The following is a 19,725-nucleotide window of genomic DNA, read 5'->3' as shown; positions in this document are numbered from 1 at the left end:
TGGGATTGAGTATGGGGATAATTTTTTCCAAGGGGAGGGGGTCAGAAAGTTTGGGGGCTACAATTTTTTTTAAGGGGTTCAAACTATTTTTTCAATTTTTTTTAAATATCATTTTTTTTAATTGCACAGTATTGCGCAATAGATTTGTAAGATCTTGACATTTATTTTGAGTTAGAAACATATACTATGTCAACAATTTGTTCAGAATCAAAATTCAGACAGTATCACTATCATGCTTGAATATTGTGTCCAAATTTGCACCAACTGTTCAGGGTTCAACCTCTGCGGTCGTATCAGGCTGCGATTAGCGAAGTAATTTATTATTTTTATTAATAATCTATTTAAATCCCCTTAGAAGTAAAAAAAAAAAAGTAAAACTAAGTTAACATAATTTTAATTATAAATAAAATATAAAAACAAAAAATAAAAAGGGGGGTCCACTCCACATGCAAACGCCTGTGGCTTAAATAATAATTATGGGTCTTCATTAACCATTGTACGACTACACTGGGACAAAGCTCTTGAGTACATCTAGTTCTTTTCTTTGAGTATATAAGAGGCAGATGATTATAAAGTTGTATGTGTATTAACCCTTTACTATAATATTTCCTATAATAGCGATAATTCATTTGTGATATAACGGCGACCCCCGCCCTCAAAGTTCATTTTATGATGCTACTCATGGACACAAACAGAGACATATAAGATAATACATGTCCCGGGCACTATGTTTGGAAGAACTGTTCGATAACAGCTGAATGAGATACCGACATCTTCGTTTGGAGTCCCCGGACCGTTTTTCCAAGTTCTCAGTTTAAAACTTTTCTATGCAACGGTTCGTATATCACACAGTAACACTAGTTTTATATCATACGCCTGCTCTCCAATGTGAAACTTAAAGAAGGGAATTCGAAAATATTGAGTGTTGTTGAATCGTATTGATAATCATCATGACATAATGCTATAATTTGATGATCATATATATATATATAAGTCTTAAAAAGGGGGGTCCATTCAGCAATGCTTATGCAGTGGCGGATCCAGAACTTTTCCTAAGGGGGGCCCGCTGACTGACCTAAGAGGGGGCCCGCTCCAGTCTTGCTTCAATGATTCCCGTTATAATCAACCAAATTTTTCCCACAAAAGGGGGGGCGGGCCCCCCAGCCCCCCCCCCCCCCCCCCCCCCTTGGATCCGCCTATGTTATGTGATTGATATACACCAGTCCAGAAAATCTATTTCTCTGCACCCAGAGATCGGGCATTCTCAGGCACGCCGGATAATATAAAATAAAGTTAAAAAAATTTAAAGATTCCAATTCTTGGAAATATATATTTTTTTACAATGTAGCTGTAGTCAATGTTGTCGGTATTCTGAACACCAAGGAAAAATTTATCTATCATCTTTAAGTTTCATTTAATTGAGGAGGTTTGGTATCGAAAATACCTTCAATATCTTAATCTATTTGTCTTTTTGTTCGATCTAAAACTATGAATTCCCTAATGTTTATATTATATAGTGTTCTTATGTTCCCTTACTGAACCCCAATCTTATAGAACTCTTTCTTGTGGAGATTAAAAAAATGGCGGTTAATGGAAATGTCAGTTTTAGAGGAGAAGGCCTTAATAACCTTGTATTAACGTGTTCTGGGGTAAGTATCTGTTACAAAAATTTCCATAGTTTCTTCTCACATTCCATGAATATTGAAAATCTTTTTTTTGTCAATAAATGTGCTTTTATAAGTGTACAACATCAAGCATTTAGTAGCGGATCTCATGTTTACACGTTTATAACCAGAACCAGATGTACATGTATTACGCAGATATTCTGTACTAGTGGCAGCAGTAGCCACCATTAGAGGGATTCCTCAAACAATGACTTGGTGATCATAGAATTTTAAATCAAATGAAGCTGTTCTCTTTTATTTGCAAGCTGCAGACACAATAAAAATGTATTGAAAAAAGGGGGGGGGCACAAATTTCTCCAAGGTTTAATAGTTGCCAAGGATAAGGCTTGATGTGGTTAACTTATACTACAGAATTTTCTCTGAGTATAAAGTAATATGTGCACCTGGAAATATGTTCAGGTATGGAAGAAAATATGTTCTTGCAATTGAAATGTATTTATTAAAACAGAAAGCGGAGTTGTTTTACTTTCTTGGAAATTGATTGTTGTCATTTGATATGCATAGTATATATGCAATATTTAAATACCATGACATTCCCTGAAAAAGATTTATTTATTTGTGTATTGGCCTTTGTCTCATTTATTGTCTAAAATTATCAATTACTGCAGATTGATATACTAACCTTTTTCTCAGAACTCTACCTGGCGGAGATTATAAATGGAAGTCACTAGATATGTTAGTTTTTCTTTTAGAGGAGAAGGTTTCAGTAACCTTGTATTAATGAGTTCTGGGGTTAGTATCTATCACTTCAGTCTAAAATGCTTTCATTCCTTACAGTTTATTTTGAAAATCTGTATTTTGGCCAAGAATGTGCACATCTAAATATACATCATGATCAAGCATTTGGTAGCTGACCTCATTTCAATGATTAACCAGAACCTTAGATATTTTTTACAGAGGTTGCAGTAGTCACCATTTAAGGGGTAATTTTTATGCTTAAAAGACATGACATACTGTTTTTTTTTTTTTATTGAAAAGGATGTTCATTTCACTGTCTACACCCCTGAGTATGCCACTCTTTTACATGGCACCATAAGCATGATAAGGGTCCCTTACAATTCTGCTGATTCTTCTGTGAAATGTATCTGGTGATAATATCAGGCTGAGGTAATGAGGTAGGAGGTTTTTTTGTGTTATTGATAAGAAGCGGACTTATATAGTTTGTCTAGGCTGGAATTATGAAAGAGTGTTGACTGCATGTTTTTTGTCTTATTTGTGTGCGAAGTAGATATTAAGTTGGTATGTTGCAGTTTGTAAATCATGTTCCTCACATATAGATAAAAGAAATAATAGTTAAATGTCTGACCTGTAGCAAGTTTTCTTTTCATAATGATGTTGTCAACCACATATTCATTGACAAAGTCAGATTCCATGGTTAAACTGAAATCAACATCGTTGGTACGATCTGTACACACAAGTCTCAACCCCTCACTATACTAAATGACTAATGAAATGTCAGCACCCAGGTCATCTGCATTTGATTTGACATTCAAAGGAAATCCTGCATCAAGAAATCATAACTCAATTGTTGTTGTTTTTGTTTTGTCTGATGACTTCTCAATCCAATGAATGGCTTAACCAACTTTATAGTGAAGTTTTTCATTGGGAAATCTAGATTCAGTTATATTGTGCTGCTTGAACAAACACATAATATTCATGGTAATATTAACACTGTTTGTTTTTTTTCTCTCTGGAAATCAGGACATTTTTCTCAATCATTTTAAAGGCATGGACAAAATGCACATCTAAATTACTCCTACTTTGTGTTTATTGTATACATAACATTTCATGTTTCTACTGTATATAATTTTTGACTTTTAGCTTGACAAAAATAGTTGACGGACAGATAGACAATGTGAAAAGTATAGAGCTCCTGCATCCTTGATGCAGCAACTGAAATATAATACAGCGAGCTATAAAAGCTAAATCAAACCCTAAAAAAGGGCAGCACTTCCGCTTAGAAATAAGCTTAAGTTATATAAAAAACAATTTCCAGTTTATACCAGACAAAAGTTTGGGATCTAATAGAAAGAGATTGATTACCCACTTTAAAAATCTCCCTGTGATAACTTTTAGTTTACCCCTTTTAAAATCCCCCTAAAATAATTTTTAGTTTACCCCCTTTTAAAATATACCCCTGAAAAAAAATTGGGCAGCACAGAAATTGAGAAGAAGTGGGGCAGATTCATTTATAGGAACATGAACCAAACATCATCCCAAACCTACAGATAGACTAATATATTATATACACTGTACCTGGCAGGACACTTTCTTTTGGCAAAGCATCTGTGGCTTTTCATCAGAATGTCTAAAGCATTGATTGGCTGACCAGTTTCAGATGGATTAATATCAGGTTCATTTTGAAGAAGGGTCTGGCATGAAAATAAATTTAATTCCAAAAGATTGCATTGTTCCAACAGTTGTGTTATTGTCATCAACCTTGGTCCAGTCATTTTTGCCGGTGGCCGAGCACAAAATTTGTGTTGTGTATTTTTTTTCATCGATGTTAGACATTGGATGAATTTCATTGCTTATGTCAAAAAAGGTGTTACTTTCTGTAAAATTTAGAAATATTTTTTTCCCCCGCGAAATGGTCACACTTTCCGCGTTGAACATTGAATAGGACGCGTTTTGTTGCCATGTTTAAACACTGATTAACAAAAATATCTACTGCGCATGCTCCCGCATATATAATTGGCCAAGAAGATTCCACTTTCCAGTACATTCTAAAAATAAGCCTCGAGTTTAAATTAGTGTTGTTTTCTTTTGGGGCGATAAAAAGATTGAGGGACTTTCAGAAAAAACAGTTGGTAGGTATACAAATTATTTTTTTTCCCACATCAGCTTTAAAAACTTTTGATTCGGGGGTCTGAAGGATGGTTGGTCGGGTGACCGGAAACACAACATTTTTTTTTAGGCCCCATCACTTTACGTCCTTTGTTTGTAGTTAAGTCGTCGTTAACTTTTACAAAAATCTTCTCCTCTTAAACTACTGGGCCAAATTAAACCAAACTTGGCCACAATCATCATTGGGGTATCTAGTTTAAAAATGTGTCCGGTGACCCGGCCAACCAACCACAATGGACGCCATGGCTAAAAATAGAACAGAGGGGTAAAATGCACTTTTTGGCTTACAACTCAAAAACCAAAGCATTTAGATCTTATATGGGGTAAAATTGTTTATCAGGTCAAGATCTATCTGCCCTTAAATTTTCAGATGAATGGGACAACCCGTTGTTGGGTTGCTGCTCCTAAATTGGTAATTTTAAGGAAATTTTACTTTTTTTGGTTATTATCTTGAATACTATTACATGTATTATAGATAGAGATAAAATGTAAACAGCAATAATGTTCAGCAAGGTAAAATGTACAAATAAGTCAACATGGTCTTTAATTATAAGGATGACTGATACCTGAAATATATATATACACAGTACATTAGTAAATGATTAGTTAATAAACAATATATCTGTATATATTTGGTGCATGGAAGGACTGTAAGGTGTACATGTCCAACTGGTAGGTGTCATCTGACCTTGACCTCATTTTCATGGTTCAGTGGTTATAGTTAAGTTTTTGTGTTTTGGTCTGTTTTTAATATACTGTATGCAATATAGGTCTTCTATATTTGGTGAATGGAATGATTGTAAGGTACATTGTATACATACATATCTAGCTGGCAAGTGTCATTTGACTTTGACCATATTTTCCTGGTTCAGTGGTCAAAGCTAAGTTTTTTTAGTTGTTGTCTTTTTTTCTTAAACTATATGCAATAGGTCAACTATATATGGTGTATTGAAATATTTTATGATTTATATGGTTTTATTTGACCTTGACCTCATTTTTTACGGTTCATTGCTCAGTGTTAAGTTTTTGTGTTTTGGTCTGTTTTTCTTAAACTGTAAGCAATAGGTCAACTATATTTGATGTATGGAAGAATTGTTAACTGTACATGCCTGTCTGGCATGGTTCATCTGACCTTGACATCCTTTGCATGGTTCATTAGTCAATGTTTTGATTTCTTGGGTAATGTTAAGTTTATGTGACAGTTGTAATAAATAAAGCTTTATATTTAGGACTTTAAATATAATATCAATGATTAGTAAAGAAGGCGGGACATTTCAGTGTTTGCACTCTTGTTATAGAACAGTTAGTTTGACAGAACTTTCCATTCATAATACACTTAGTTAATGATTTCTGCAAAGAGATAAGATGGTTTAACACTGAGTAGGTAAAATAATAGACAACTTTCGAGTTCAATGCATTTCCGTCAAAAACTCTGGTTTTAATGAACGTCATTTTTGGTTTAGGGGAGTTGTCACTTCCATTCCAATGTTGAGCGAGTGGTTGGAAAACTATAATTCTATATTGTAAGAATTATTCGGAAAATTGAACTCTCAAAATTGACAATCAGCTCTGCTGTCATTAAAATGATTAAGTACATACAGAACAACCATTATTTCTAGTTTATCTTGCACAATGCTGATCACTAAGACGCTTGATGAACTTTAATAGTGCAGGGATACAGGCGACCCCCTCTATCTGGTAAATGACTTCATAAAGGCGCGTATAATTGATGAGTTTTTTCCGGTGATGGATGAACTCGAAAGTGGTCTATTCCCTGTCATTGTTCATTGTATTAAAACATATTGGAGCATTTAGGATAATTCTTATGTACCATTTGAAAAATACTCAATAAAACTTATCTTTGAATTAAGTTTAGGAAAGAAATGTTTGTTTTCATTAACTAGTGGCCACCTTCCTTTAACATGTTAACCAATTACTTTAACAGTGAATTGTTTGAGACGTAAATTTAAATTTCGAATATTGTTGTGTTATTTCTCCCTTAAAACAGCATTATTTCATTTTTTAGGATAAAAAAGTATACCGATTGATGAAAAAGAATACAATAGTTTCACATCAAGATCACAACAATCATTCTGATAAGGTGAGTAGTCAATTTATTACAACAATAGCATATAGCAATCTTATTCTTAAATGTTAGTGGTATTTTTGATTCATCAACAATCTGAATTCTTTTATTTTTTTATTTACACCACATTCAAACAATCCGTTAAGTCTTTTAATGTTGACATATAAACTATCTTGGCTTATGATAGGAAAATTCCCTCCAGGCTCCATGTGTCACCATTGCAATTGCTGGTCAAAATCATTTGTCCCAAAGAGAATGTCTTTAACTAATTAAGATAGATATAAATGCCACAATGGTTAAACATGTTAAAGTCATAGTCATAGCAGCTTTTTTAACTGAAATGTTGGTTTCTTCATGTTATCTATATGAACCATGTCTATCAAACATGGATTTATTATGTCTTATGCTCAGGAAGATCTCTTGGTTGTTAGGGCAATAAACTTGAATTAATCATGTCCATATGGTCAAGATGATCTCTATTGATTGTTATGGCAATAAACTTGGATCGATCTGTTAGTCTATCATGCCCATATGGTGAAGAAGATCTCTATTGATTGTTATGGCAATACATATTGATCATGCTCATCTGATGAGGAAGATCTCTATTGATTATTAGTCAATCATGTCAATATGGTGAGGAAAATCTTTATTGATTGTTAGGGCAATAAACTTGGATTGATCATGCCCATATGGTGAGGAAGATCTCTATTGATTATTAGTCAATCATGTCAATATGGTGAGGAAAATCTTTATTGATTGTTAGGGCAATAAACTTGGATTGATCATGCCCATATGGTGAGGAAGATCTCTATTGATTGTTAGGGCAATAAACTTGGATTGATCATGCCCATATGGTGAGGAAAATCTCTATTGATTGTTAGGGCAATCATGTCAATATGGTGAGGAAAATCTTTATTGATTGTTAGGGCAATAAACTTGGATTGATCATGCCCATATGGTGAGGAAGATCTCTATTGATTGTTAGTCAATCATGTCAATATGGTGAGGAAAATCTTTATTGATTGTTAGGGCAATAAACTTGGATTGATCATGCCCATATGGTGAGGAAGATCTCTATTGATTATTAGTCAATCATGTCAATATGGTGAGGAAAATCTTTATTGATTGTTAGGGCAATAAACTTGGATTGATCATGCCCATATGGTGAGGAAGATCTCTATTGATTGTTAGGGCAATAAACTTGGATTGATCATGCCCATATGGTGAGGAAAATCTCTATTGATTGTTAGGGCAATAAACTTGGATTGATCATGCCCATATGGTGAGGAAAATCTCTATTGACTGTTAGTATATCATGCCCATATGGTGAGGAAAATCTCTATTGATTGTTAGGGCAATAAACTTGGATTGATCATGCCCATATGGTGAGGAAAATCTCTATTGATTGTTAGGGCAATAATCTTGGCTCAATCATGCCCATATGGTGAGGAAGATCTCTATTGATTGTTAGGGCAATAAACATGGATCGATCATGGCCATATGGTCAAGAAGATCTCTATTGATTGTTAGGGCATTAAACTTGGCTCGGTCATGCCATATTTAGGTTTATGGTCAGTCACATTATTTTAGCCTTTATAGTTAATTCATACAGTGTTGACATTTTCAAACTGACCTGTTTTGTGACCATGTCATTGACCTAAAGGTATTCAATCAAGCAAGTTTGGGAGGTATATTTTGTACTGTCATTTTTATCTGCAGGGCTGAAAGTATCATTTGTATGTTTATTCAGTTGGATAGAAAAGTTAGTGTGAAAGTACTGGTACTCTCGTAAGTTGTCTGAAAGGATAAACTGTTGACCCTGTAACACCAGTGTATACATGTTTCAAATGATTCCAATATTTAAATGCATAAATTTAATAATTCATCCAATCATTTATAAAAGATCAGGTTGTGAGTGTGACTACTGTATGTGGGCTTGACTCCAATCTCAATTAACTACAATTGTCAGTTTTCCTACCAAAAGTAGATGGTTATCTCCAGTCCAGGTACCTTGGGTCCTTCCAATTAAAACTGAATGCATAGAAAAAGGACAAACTTATATATAGTGCTGAAAGTGGGGTTAAAACACCTATCAATCAATCAATCTGAATTGAGTTGTATAACAATTCCACTTACAACTGTTAAGTTTTTGCCACTACTTGTCTGATTGAACAAGTGTAAACAAGTGATTGCAGAGGCATGATCTACCCCGTTGTACCTATCCAGATGATGGATATCCAGGTAAATGTACTATAGATAGCCTATTTATTTCAGGAGCTTTATCACTTCAGTAAACCAATCAAATTTTAATTCAGTTTGACAAATATTAGATATTTTTTCACTGATGAAGGAGGGATGAACATTTTATGTAACTTTGACTTTCATGACCTTGATAAGTTTAATCTTTCAGGTACACCTCTAAGGGGTAAACAATCATAACATTTTGTGCTATAAAACTACACTTAGTGGTTTATCATGGCTTCCAATTCCAAATTCTGGTCTCCTTGCAAAATAAAATCATCTTTTATCAAAGTAGATTTAATTATCATTGAACAAATGCTACTTTGGAAAGGTGCATATAACAGCCTCCTACCAACAACATGCATCTTAGGTTTAGGGTATACTGATACTGAAAAGTTGTTTATTTTTATAGACTTAAAATTTTGCTATTGCAATGTCTGAACCCTGCTTGCAAAATCTTATTTTTGTGATATTCTTGTCTTTAATTTTAATTTTCATCTATAAAGATCATATTTACTGAAAGGGAAAATTACACAGTTTGATATTAATCACACATTAGTAAAATAAACCCTTCATAAAACTTTCCAATTTTTTAGTAGAAATTTTGAAGCAGTTCGGATATCTGTACTGTCTACATAACCCAAGTGCAGAACTCAGTCAGTAGGTGACTTCTTGCAAGGCAAAAGTTTGGCCTTCTTATAATTAATAAACCTCTCTTATCCATCATGTCCATGGCAGTGGAATTCTTTATTGCATACTAATTTGTAGTAGGATTAATCCTTATGCTAAATATGCATGACATATTTAGGGCATATCAAAGGAAACGTACAACACTTATATATGTAACATATTTCAAAAAAATTGAACTTGTTTTTCTGCTGGTTTTGCTTCATAAGTTTAATGTGGTATTGGAGGTAGATATTTTTATTTTAGGAAAGGACAGAGAAGATCAAACAGATCCTAGAGAACCAAGTAGAATATGTCGAACATGTGATCAGACCACAGATTTTAAAACAGTTTATAGCTGTACATGTATGTATATATACACATATTTCATTTCTAGGCTTCTTATATAAACTCTTCGACCTCTACACCAAGAGAGAAAAATGGTTACTTTGATTTAAATTTATTATTATTTGGCTGCACAATTGATATTCTTGACCAATTGTTACTTCTAAGCCAGCTTGCCCTTAATTTGAACCAATATGAATGTCTTCAGATGACTGAGTTAAATTTCACCATCTATATAGATATATCTGGATATTTTTAATATGAAATCAATAATATAAAGAATCATCCTACTATAATTTTATTTTTTTATAGAAAATTGTTACCCTCCCCGATGGTTTTGCAGAAACTATAGAATCAGACATAGCAGATGGGAGACCAGGTATGTGCACCATTTTGCTTAGTTTTGGTTGGGGAATTGTGGGATAATGTTGTTTTTAAAGCCACCATTTGAAGGTCTCCTGTAGTTTACTTAAAAACGAATATATTTACAAGTATACATGTTACATAACTACTATAACAGCATGTCTCGAATAAATTCAATTTACCGCTGAAGATTCTAACCAAGAAACATCTGTTCTGATAGAGATAAGATGATTAGTGCATGTTTCATTTAGTTTATATGTACAGTAAATATGCAGCTCAGACTGATACTGATCGTAATGATGAATAACCACATATTGTAGCTCGATCAAATATACTTGAAATAGAAATGATTCTATCAATTAAGAAAAACATATATGTGTTACAGTGAATTTGTATAATCAGTGATTATGTATAATCCCTGAATTTTTCAGTGATTAGTTAGAATCACTGGCTAGTTTAGTGATTATGTAGAATCCCTAACATTTTCAGTGATTATGTAGAATCACTAGAAAAAACGTCAGGGATTCTACATAATAACTGAAATGAAGAAATAGTTGTATTTATAAAGAAAGTGAATAAAAATAAAATAATTTATTCTATAAAATCACATAAAAACATCATAATAAAGTAACAAAAATTGTAACAATATATCAAAATGATAAAACCATATATTTTTTTAAGTTAGGCACACTATATTAAAATGATATACACAATACATTAAAATAATATGCTTCACATCTGTTTTTACCACAATATCCACATTTTTAAATTCCTTTTCCTGCACATATCGAATCAGATTTTAACAACACGCCTAAGAGAAAAATAAAAAGTTAAGTAAAAACATACGCAGGCACCCCCCCCCCCCCCCCCCAAAAAAAAAAAAAAAACTAATTAGAAAAATAAATAAATGGGAATTTGCAACCTTGAATTGGTTCAAAAAGAAAGATAATAATATCATTATTTGGTGGTCAGGCAATATCCTTTTTTAGTATTTTTTTAAGAATTGCCATTATGTTTTTTGGGTTTCCCTTTTCTTTTTTATTCCGTCGAATTGATATGAGAATATGCCTCTTAAAGTTTGATCTATTTGTCAATCCCAAGTTCTGCCTGTTTTTCTTTACATTTATATGCCTAAGTTCTCAAAGTTTGAATTTCTTGCAAATTGTTCTTTGAACAAAAAAAACCCACACAAAACAGTTATTCCATAATCTACTTCACCATTTGCTTTACATGTATAACAAATAAAATGCTTGTGGATTTACAAATAGAGCATGACTATCCATTCGAAGATGGCTTTTAATAAACAAACAATACATGTTAAAGGAGACGTGACACAATTTTTTTTTTTTTTTTTTTTTTGATTTATTAATAAATATTGGTAAAACAATATATTGTAATAAATTTTTCTTGTCAAAACATCATTTAACGGCCTTTAAATGGTCAAAGAATCCAGCGCTTGTCGTAATCTTTGATTTTTAATGAGATACCGGTCACGTGATCGTGATGACGTCAGTGGATACAAGCCGAGAAAATTTCTCAATGAGGACGAAGTCGATCATATTTCTGCATAATTAAACAATGGACAGTGTTATCATCAGTTTTCAAGGCAACTCTCTAACTTTAGATATTCGACCGTATCATTTTGAGCCGTTACTTGTAGAAAAAAATCAAGTATAAGATATAAATTCGTCATCCGACATTGACGATCTTTCTAGCATTGTCGATATAATATAAAAATACTATATCAATAATTAATTTCACCAAAAATAAAGATACATTTCTTAAAAATTTAATTACATTTAATAAGAGAAAAGGATAGGTCATAAAGAATGTAGGACAGAAAGTCACAGGACAAAAAGTCACAGCCAAAAAGTCACGGACAAATCGTCACAGTACAAAAAGTCACAATTTATTTTCGAAATTATTTTTCTAATAACGAGAAAAAAATAATTTAGGAAAATACAAAATTTTTGATTTACTATATATGAAGTAACTGTGTTACTTAAAATTATTCAATAGATATCAATAATCAAATAATTGTTATAAAAATAACATGTCAAAGTGGCTTGATGTCTATAAATGGCTTCATTTTGGCGTCAGATATATCCTTTGCATGATAAAATTTGATTTTTTTTCATTAATCAAGCTTCATGAAAAATTTCTTAAACAAGCAAATGAATGAAAATAATATAATAACTATCACCTTACCAAGTGTGACGGGTGTAAAATTTGAATCACTGAAGCTGTCACCAATAAATGTGTTATAAGTATGACATAACAGGGGGTTTGGGGGGTGGGGGGATGTATTAAAAGAAATATTTTAAGAAGTTGTAAAACAGTAAAAAAAATCCATATGTCTCTTCTCCTCCATAATTAACCCATTGAAAATATTCTATGAGTACTGACTTATTTTTTTAAAATATTTTTTCTGTGTGGTATATCTTCAGTCTTTAAATTGTTTTGTATTTTGTGACTTCTATCTAACTTCGACAAAGTTTGGCATAGGGGCCGTATAATATGTAAAATGAAAGCTTACAGTATTGACGGAAATTATTGAATTGGTTTCAGGACTTTCTTCACGACAGAAAACAGAGAGCAGTAATGTATAACAGAAATTTGAAAAAAAACACGATAAACGATTATATAAAATTGAAACGTTTCATTTGTACGGCCCAATAACGCAATTGAGATGTTCCCATTCATTTATAACAATGATCTTTTTAGAGCTAATATTATAAATGATCCTTCTTGTCATTGTGGGTCAGATATTAAGGATGTCTACCATTACTTCTTTGTTTGTCCAAAATACACATCATGCAGAAAAACCTTATTCAATAATCTTAACTGGCTATCTGAAAGCATTGTTTTAGATACAAAACTATTAATTTGCAAACACATTGAACTTTCGAATGAACAAAATATTTAAATTTTCAAACATGTTCAAAATTTCATACAATGGTCAAACAGCTTTTGTTAAGCCTTGATAGTCTATGATAGAGCGTTACTGTTACTGGCACGGAATATCATGATCGTCATCATAAGTACACACGTCATTGTCACATTATCATACGACTTTTCAAACTTTCCTTTTCTCTTTTTTACAAATGAAAGCTAGTATTATTCTATAAACTGTTTGCCTTATATGTATGTCCATTATATCATACTAGTATAATTGTAATTTTATATTGTCCATGTTGTATGATTTACTTGTGTCTAATCCAATTTGCTTTAATTCGGCAAATAAAATAATGTTTCAACTAACTCAGTCTATACTTATACATAAACTACTACTCCCAGGTCTGTATCAATTGGATGTATTTGCATTATTTAAGTTAAAACTATGTAATACAGCTGTATGTCTTATGCAATATAAAGACTTGCATACATTCACTAGCCAAAATATTCGTTGCACATTCAAATCGCCTTTTGCGTATAGTTTTTCACCGCAATAACCTTGCATCAATGGTCTGTCATTTGAAAAGCATTACTTGACATCTCTTCACAATTATTTTTTTATTAAGAAATAAAATGATTATTAATTAAAGAATAAAATAATAAGGGTAAGTACTAATAACTTATTGCAATACACCTTTCATACCTGCCTTATTTCTATTAGAAAACTCAATAAAATTTAGTTCGTCGTACGTAAGTAGTTCATGAATATTCATGACATGTGACCATTCGTCCGCACTTAAAACCCGTGCGGTCATCTTTCTGACCATCGACTCTCGCTATAGCCTAAAGTAGACACGTGTATTATGTCCGAAGAAGAAATTTCTGCCGTGGAGCCAATGGACGAAAGTCAACTTTTAAAAGACGACGAAAGTGATCTTACTACAGCTGATGCAGTTTCCTTATTTAATAGTTCTTTAAATAAGGCCCTTCAGAGACAGAAAAGTGAGATTTTGTCGGAGTTCAAAAAGACCCAAGTAAGCTCTGTCAATACAAACACACACACGTTAGTCAGTGGTCAATCCTCTACAATTGCTTCCCAGTCTCCGTCATTTGAATTCAGACAGGAAGGGATTAAAATGCAGTTTAATTTTAACACCGACCGTATTTCTTCATTAAGAAGAATTGAACATTTGCTAACTTCCGAGTCACTTGACCAAACTCTTGACCTACAGTCCATTGTTAAAACTGAGCTTGACACTTTGAACCAGCGAAACAAAATTCTGAAAATCGCTGATCGCCATGGGTGGGATACCGTTCACGAATATCTGGACGATCCTCTTGCTGACAATGTTGAAGATGCTTCAAAGTTACGCACTGCCGTTTTCAGAGCTAACCGTAAACGTACAGCTAACAAGCCTTACAGCAGAGGTGGTGGCAGAGGAGGTTTCAATGCTAGAGAATTTTTTCGTGGCTTCAGCAAAGAATCTGGACCCAGAAATGACAACTACAGTCAACAAAACAACTCCCAGCAGCAGTACAACGACGGACTGTGCTTTTACTGCAAAAGACCAGGACACACTGCCCGTTTCTGTCCCTTCAAAGCACGTGCCTTCAGTAGTACCAAGTCAGCACCAGCCACTATTACAAGTGCTCCATCCCTGTCTTAATGAAAAAGTTGAGTATGATATAGAATTTGATAGTTACGAATATACTGATGGCAATAAGACTGTAAAAAATCGATTAAAAGATCATGTTCAGTTTTGGGAAGATAGTTTAAAACCTTCTGAATTAGTTTTAAGCACTGTAAAATTTGGTTACGTTATTCCTTTTATTCAAGAACCTCCATCAGTTTATTTGAATAATAACAGATCAGCATTTAATAATTCCTCATTTGTTTTGAAAGCTATTACAGAATTAAAACTGAATGGTTGTATTACTGAAGTTTCAAACAAACCTTATGTAATAAATCCTCTAACTGTAGCCATCAGTGATTCGAAGAAAGAGAGATTAGTTTTAGATCTGAGACATGTTAACAAATATGTACAAAAACAGAAAATAAAATTTGAAGGGGTTAAAGAGGCCAAGCAATACGCCAAAAAGGGTTTTTTCATGCTAAAGTTCGATTTACGTCATGGTTATCATCATATTAATATACACCCAGAACATCAGAATTTTTTAGGTTTTTCCTGGGTAATTGATGGACAAGAAAGATATTTTATTTTCTCAGTTTTACCTTTTGGGCTATCTTCAGCTGGACATATTTTTACTAAAGTTGTTCGTACATTAGTTAATTTTTGGAGATCACAAAGTTTCCCGATTATTGTGTATTTGGACGACGGATGGGCTTGTGACAGTAGGGAAAGATGTGTACGCATGTCCAAATCTGTTTTACATACTTTATTAAAATCTGGGTTTTTACCAAATTTTGAGAAATCAATTTTTTCACCAGTGCAAAAATTAGACTGGTTAGGTTTTTCATGGAATCTGGTATCTGGTGTTATTGAAGTTCCCAGAAAGAAAATTGAAAAAATACAGTTAAAAATTGAAAAAATTCTTTCAGATAATCGTTCAACTGCTAGAAACTTGGCATGTGTTCTTGGTAAAATCATATCTTTGATCCCAGCTTTTGGTCAAATTTGCCAATTGATGACACGTAATTTATGCATGTCTGTTTGCCAGAGAAATACTTGGGACTCATATTTTGAAATTTCCACCCAAGTCAAAACCGAACTTGAGTTTTGGAAAAGTAATTGTAAATCTATACCTAATTTATTGGTATGTCCTATACACAAGATTCCAGAACGTATTATTTTTTCCGACGCCAGTATGTATGCTGGAGCAGGTTTTGTCGATGGTAATGTTTTACAAATTGCTCATTATATGTTTAGCGAACAAGAAAGACTTAAGAGCTCCACATGGAGAGAGTTGAAATCTGTCGAGTTTATATTAGAAAGTATGTTTGCACAGTTAGCAGGAAAACTTGTAAAAATTTATACTGACAATCAAAATGTCGTGCATATTTGTCGAGTTGGCAGCATGAAGCCTGATTTACATGAACTTGCTATGAATATTTATACAACTTGCATAGTTAATAGTATTACGATTGAGGTTGAGTGGATCCCCCGATCCGAAAATGTACAAGCAGATTACTTAAGTAGAATTTTTGATTTTGATGATTGGGCTGTGGACGACAGCGTTTTTCTTATGTTTAATAACAGATGGGGGAAATTTACGTTTGACAGATTTGCAGACGATAAAAATCATAAAATTGCACGGTTTAATTCAAAGTTTTGGGTTCCAGGAACTACAGGAGTCGACGCTTTCGCTTTCGACTGGTCAGGAGAAAACAACTGGATTGTGCCTCCAGTCTGCTTAGTTTGCCGAGTTTTAAATCATATGTTAACTTGTCGCGCAAAAGGTGTATTGGTAGTTCCTAAATGGAAGTCTGCTCTATTTTGGCCTATGGTTTGGAACAACACAGAAAATAAATTTAACGATTTTATCACAGATGTTGTTGAATTTGATCGTCCTAAACATTTCTTTTTATCTGGTTCAGACAGAGACAGTGTTTTTGCTAAATCCCCATTCATCAGTAGCGTCCTTGTTTTTAAACTTGATTGTTCATCGTAGGAGGTCACATTCCTTTGTACGGTTCAATGCACAATTTTACTATCGGATGTAAATTTTTACTACACGGTAAAATACACGTATCAAAATAGGTAATTACTACGGAATGGACCCACACGCTTACATATGTATACATTATTAGTTCAAAGTATATTAGCTTTAAAGAATTAAGATGCACCTTGTGCGGTTATAATTTGAGTAGCACCTTGCGCAGTATTTAATTTAGATGCATCTTGTGCATTTTATCTTTGAGATGCACCTTGTGCAGTATATAATTGAGAAGCACTTTGTGCAGTTTATAATTGAGATGCACCCTGTGCAGTTTATAATTGAGATGCACCTTGTGCAGTTTATAATTACGAAGCACCTTGTGCAATATATAATTGAGATGCACCTTGTGCAGTTTATAATTGAGAGGCACCTTGTGCAGTAAAAAATCACGAAGCACCTTGTGCAGTTTAAATGCAAAAATGCACCTTGTGCAAACTTTAATTGAGAATTACATTGTGCGGTTACAGTACAAAAAGATTTAAGATAAGAGATGCACCGAGTGCGCTTTAAAATATGCTCCTTGTACAGGTGTTTAAGATGCACTTTGCATGATTGTTCTGTTAAAGTGATATATTTATTTTTATCATTAAGCTAAGTTGTGCTTAGTTTTATTTATGTTTCATTATTACAGGACAGTGCAACATGGAGGAAAATTTCTCAGTTTGCGAATTCAAATCAAGAGTTTACCGGATGTGAAAAAAGCATTTTCAATATTGTGAGAAGCAGTAAAGCAGTTTCTACAAATAAAAAGTATGATGTGTATTTCAAAAAATTTAAAGAATGGTGTATTTCATATAAAGTTATTCCGTTACCTGCAAGTGTATCATCCGTTGCAGTTTATATTAGTGGCCTTGTGCAGCGATCCGTATCTGAGTCTGTTTTATTAGCTCATTTTTATAGCATAAAGTGGTATCATGATTTCAGTTTAGTGTGCAATCCGTGTGAAGACAAGCTTATTCAGATGATGATTGAAGGAGCTAAGAGAATTCTAAGTAAACCAGTTTTGAAAAAAGAGCCAATTACAGCAGATCATTTACAGAAGATAGTGGACAAAATTGGTAGTGATCGTGCTCATTTGCCGAATGTTAGAATTTGTGCTATGATGTTAGTTGGTTATGCAGGATTTTTACGCTACAGTGAGATAGCAAATTTAAAAATGTGTAACATAAAATTTTTTGACACTTATGTTTCTTTGAATATTGAAACCGGGAAAACTGATGTATATAGAAGGGGTAATAATGTTATAATTTCTAAAACAAATTTGCCTACCTGTCCAGTAGTTTGGTTATTGACATACATTAATTTAGCTAAATTGGCTTTGGATTCTAATCAATATGTGTTTCGTTCTGTTAGATTTTTTAAGTCAGTAAATTCTTATAAGTTAGCAGAGGTTGATCGTCCTTTATCTTATACTAGAGCTAGGGAGTTACTTTTGGGCACATTAACTGCGATTGGTCTTGATTGTAAACTTTTTTGTCTTCATAGTTTGCGCAGTGGTGGTGCAACTGCTGCTGCAAGAAATGACGTTTCTGATCGTTTAATTAAAGAGCATGGAAGGTGGCGTACCGATTTTGCTAAAGATGGTTACATCAAAGATTCTGTTAAAAAGCAACTAACGGTTTCGTCAAATCTTGGTATATAACAGGTTATAGATATTTAACAATTTTGGTGATATTATTCAGCTCAATTATACTATGAATTTGCTATTTTTTCCCTTTGTCTCGAGGTTATAGCGAGTAGCACACCTACTTTATGTCGTTTGTTCTTTGTTAAGGCCATAGAATATTAATTACTTTATATTCGGACGAACGTAGTGAGGGAGAATATAAATAAAATTTAGTTCGTCGTACGTAAGTAGTTCATGAATATTCATGACATGTGACCATTCGTCCGCACTTAAAACCCGTGCGGTCATCTTTCTGACCATCGACTCTCGCTATAGCCTAAAGTAGACACGTGTATTCACGGTTGATTTAATGTGAATTTGTAATTGGAATTATGATATTATTGTTATTATGTTTGTATGTGGTACATACATTGTTGTATTATATAGAATTAAAGGTTATAGCGAGTAGCACACCTACTTTATGTCGTTTGTTCTTTGTTAAGGCCATAGAATATTAATTACTTTATATTCGGACGAACGTAGTGAGGGAGAATATAATAGAAATTTATGTACCAACTACAGGTTATGTATTAGTTATGGGGACTGACAGGCTTTTTTTTAATTATTTTTTTTTACTTTAGAAGCATTACTTCTTAATTCTCTATTTATTTTGCTTATTTAATTATTGTTATCGTACTCCATTGTTTACAAAGTAAATTCACAAACCCAATATTTTCGATCCGCCCCCTTTTAAAAGCTGCACTGTCCAGTCCTTTTTTTCTCTATTCTGTAATACCCCATATCCGACAGTTAGGTATTGACTATTGTTTATTCAAACAGGTTAAACAGATATGCATTACGTAACTTATATCCGTAACAATTGCCAACCTCACCTGTGAACCCAGTAGGTGAGCACATGGATGTACACAGATTCGGCGCATGTTACGCAATAGCGCATATTGCCGATGTCTTACATATCACCACCCGGGGGCATGACACCTGTAGCTTTCAACTTCAAAGGTAAATCAAGCGTTGTAGAGAACGTGTGCCGATACCTGTAACTTCTGATCAATGTTGATGACTTTTAATTTATTATGTCCAATTTCAGTGTACACACCTGCACACGTGAACAGGTAGTAAGGTACACACAGGAGGTACAAAATACCAATTTTTAATATTGAGATATATTTGGCTATACAATTATACACAAATATGACTAAACTATATAAAAAAAAATTATAAAGGGAACCAAAAACTATTTGCGAAGAAAAAAAAATATTTTCTTCAGCCTTTCTCTGCTTTTTATAAGCTCC

At 33.3% G+C, this 19,725-nt stretch overlaps 2 protein-coding genes across 2 annotated transcripts in view; both read left to right on the top strand.

Moving 5' to 3' along the window:
- Positions 1–1,580: 1,580 nt before the first annotated feature.
- Positions 1,581–19,725, top strand: part of LOC134714706 (inositol-pentakisphosphate 2-kinase-like) — a 56,756-nt gene continuing 38,611 nt past the window's right edge. The window contains exons 1-4 of the mRNA XM_063576212.1: positions 1,581–1,649; positions 6,559–6,633; positions 9,793–9,891; positions 10,183–10,249. Coding sequence (XP_063432282.1) covers positions 1,581–1,649; positions 6,559–6,633; positions 9,793–9,891; positions 10,183–10,249 — 310 coding nt within the window. The remainder of the gene's footprint in view (positions 1,650–6,558; positions 6,634–9,792; positions 9,892–10,182; positions 10,250–19,725) is intronic.
- LOC134714670 (uncharacterized) lies at positions 13,906–18,889 on the top strand. The gene is made up of 2 exons (XM_063576121.1): positions 13,906–14,802; positions 17,438–18,889. The coding sequence occupies exon 1, from the start codon at positions 13,992–13,994 to the stop codon at positions 14,793–14,795; it is 804 nt and encodes a 267-aa protein (XP_063432191.1). The 5' UTR covers positions 13,906–13,991; the 3' UTR covers positions 14,796–14,802; positions 17,438–18,889.

This window comes from Mytilus trossulus, chromosome 1 (assembly GCF_036588685.1).
Source record: "Mytilus trossulus isolate FHL-02 chromosome 1, PNRI_Mtr1.1.1.hap1, whole genome shotgun sequence".
NCBI lineage: Eukaryota > Metazoa > Mollusca > Bivalvia > Mytilida > Mytilidae > Mytilus > Mytilus trossulus.
This window is presented reverse-complemented; position numbering and strand designations above follow the sequence as displayed.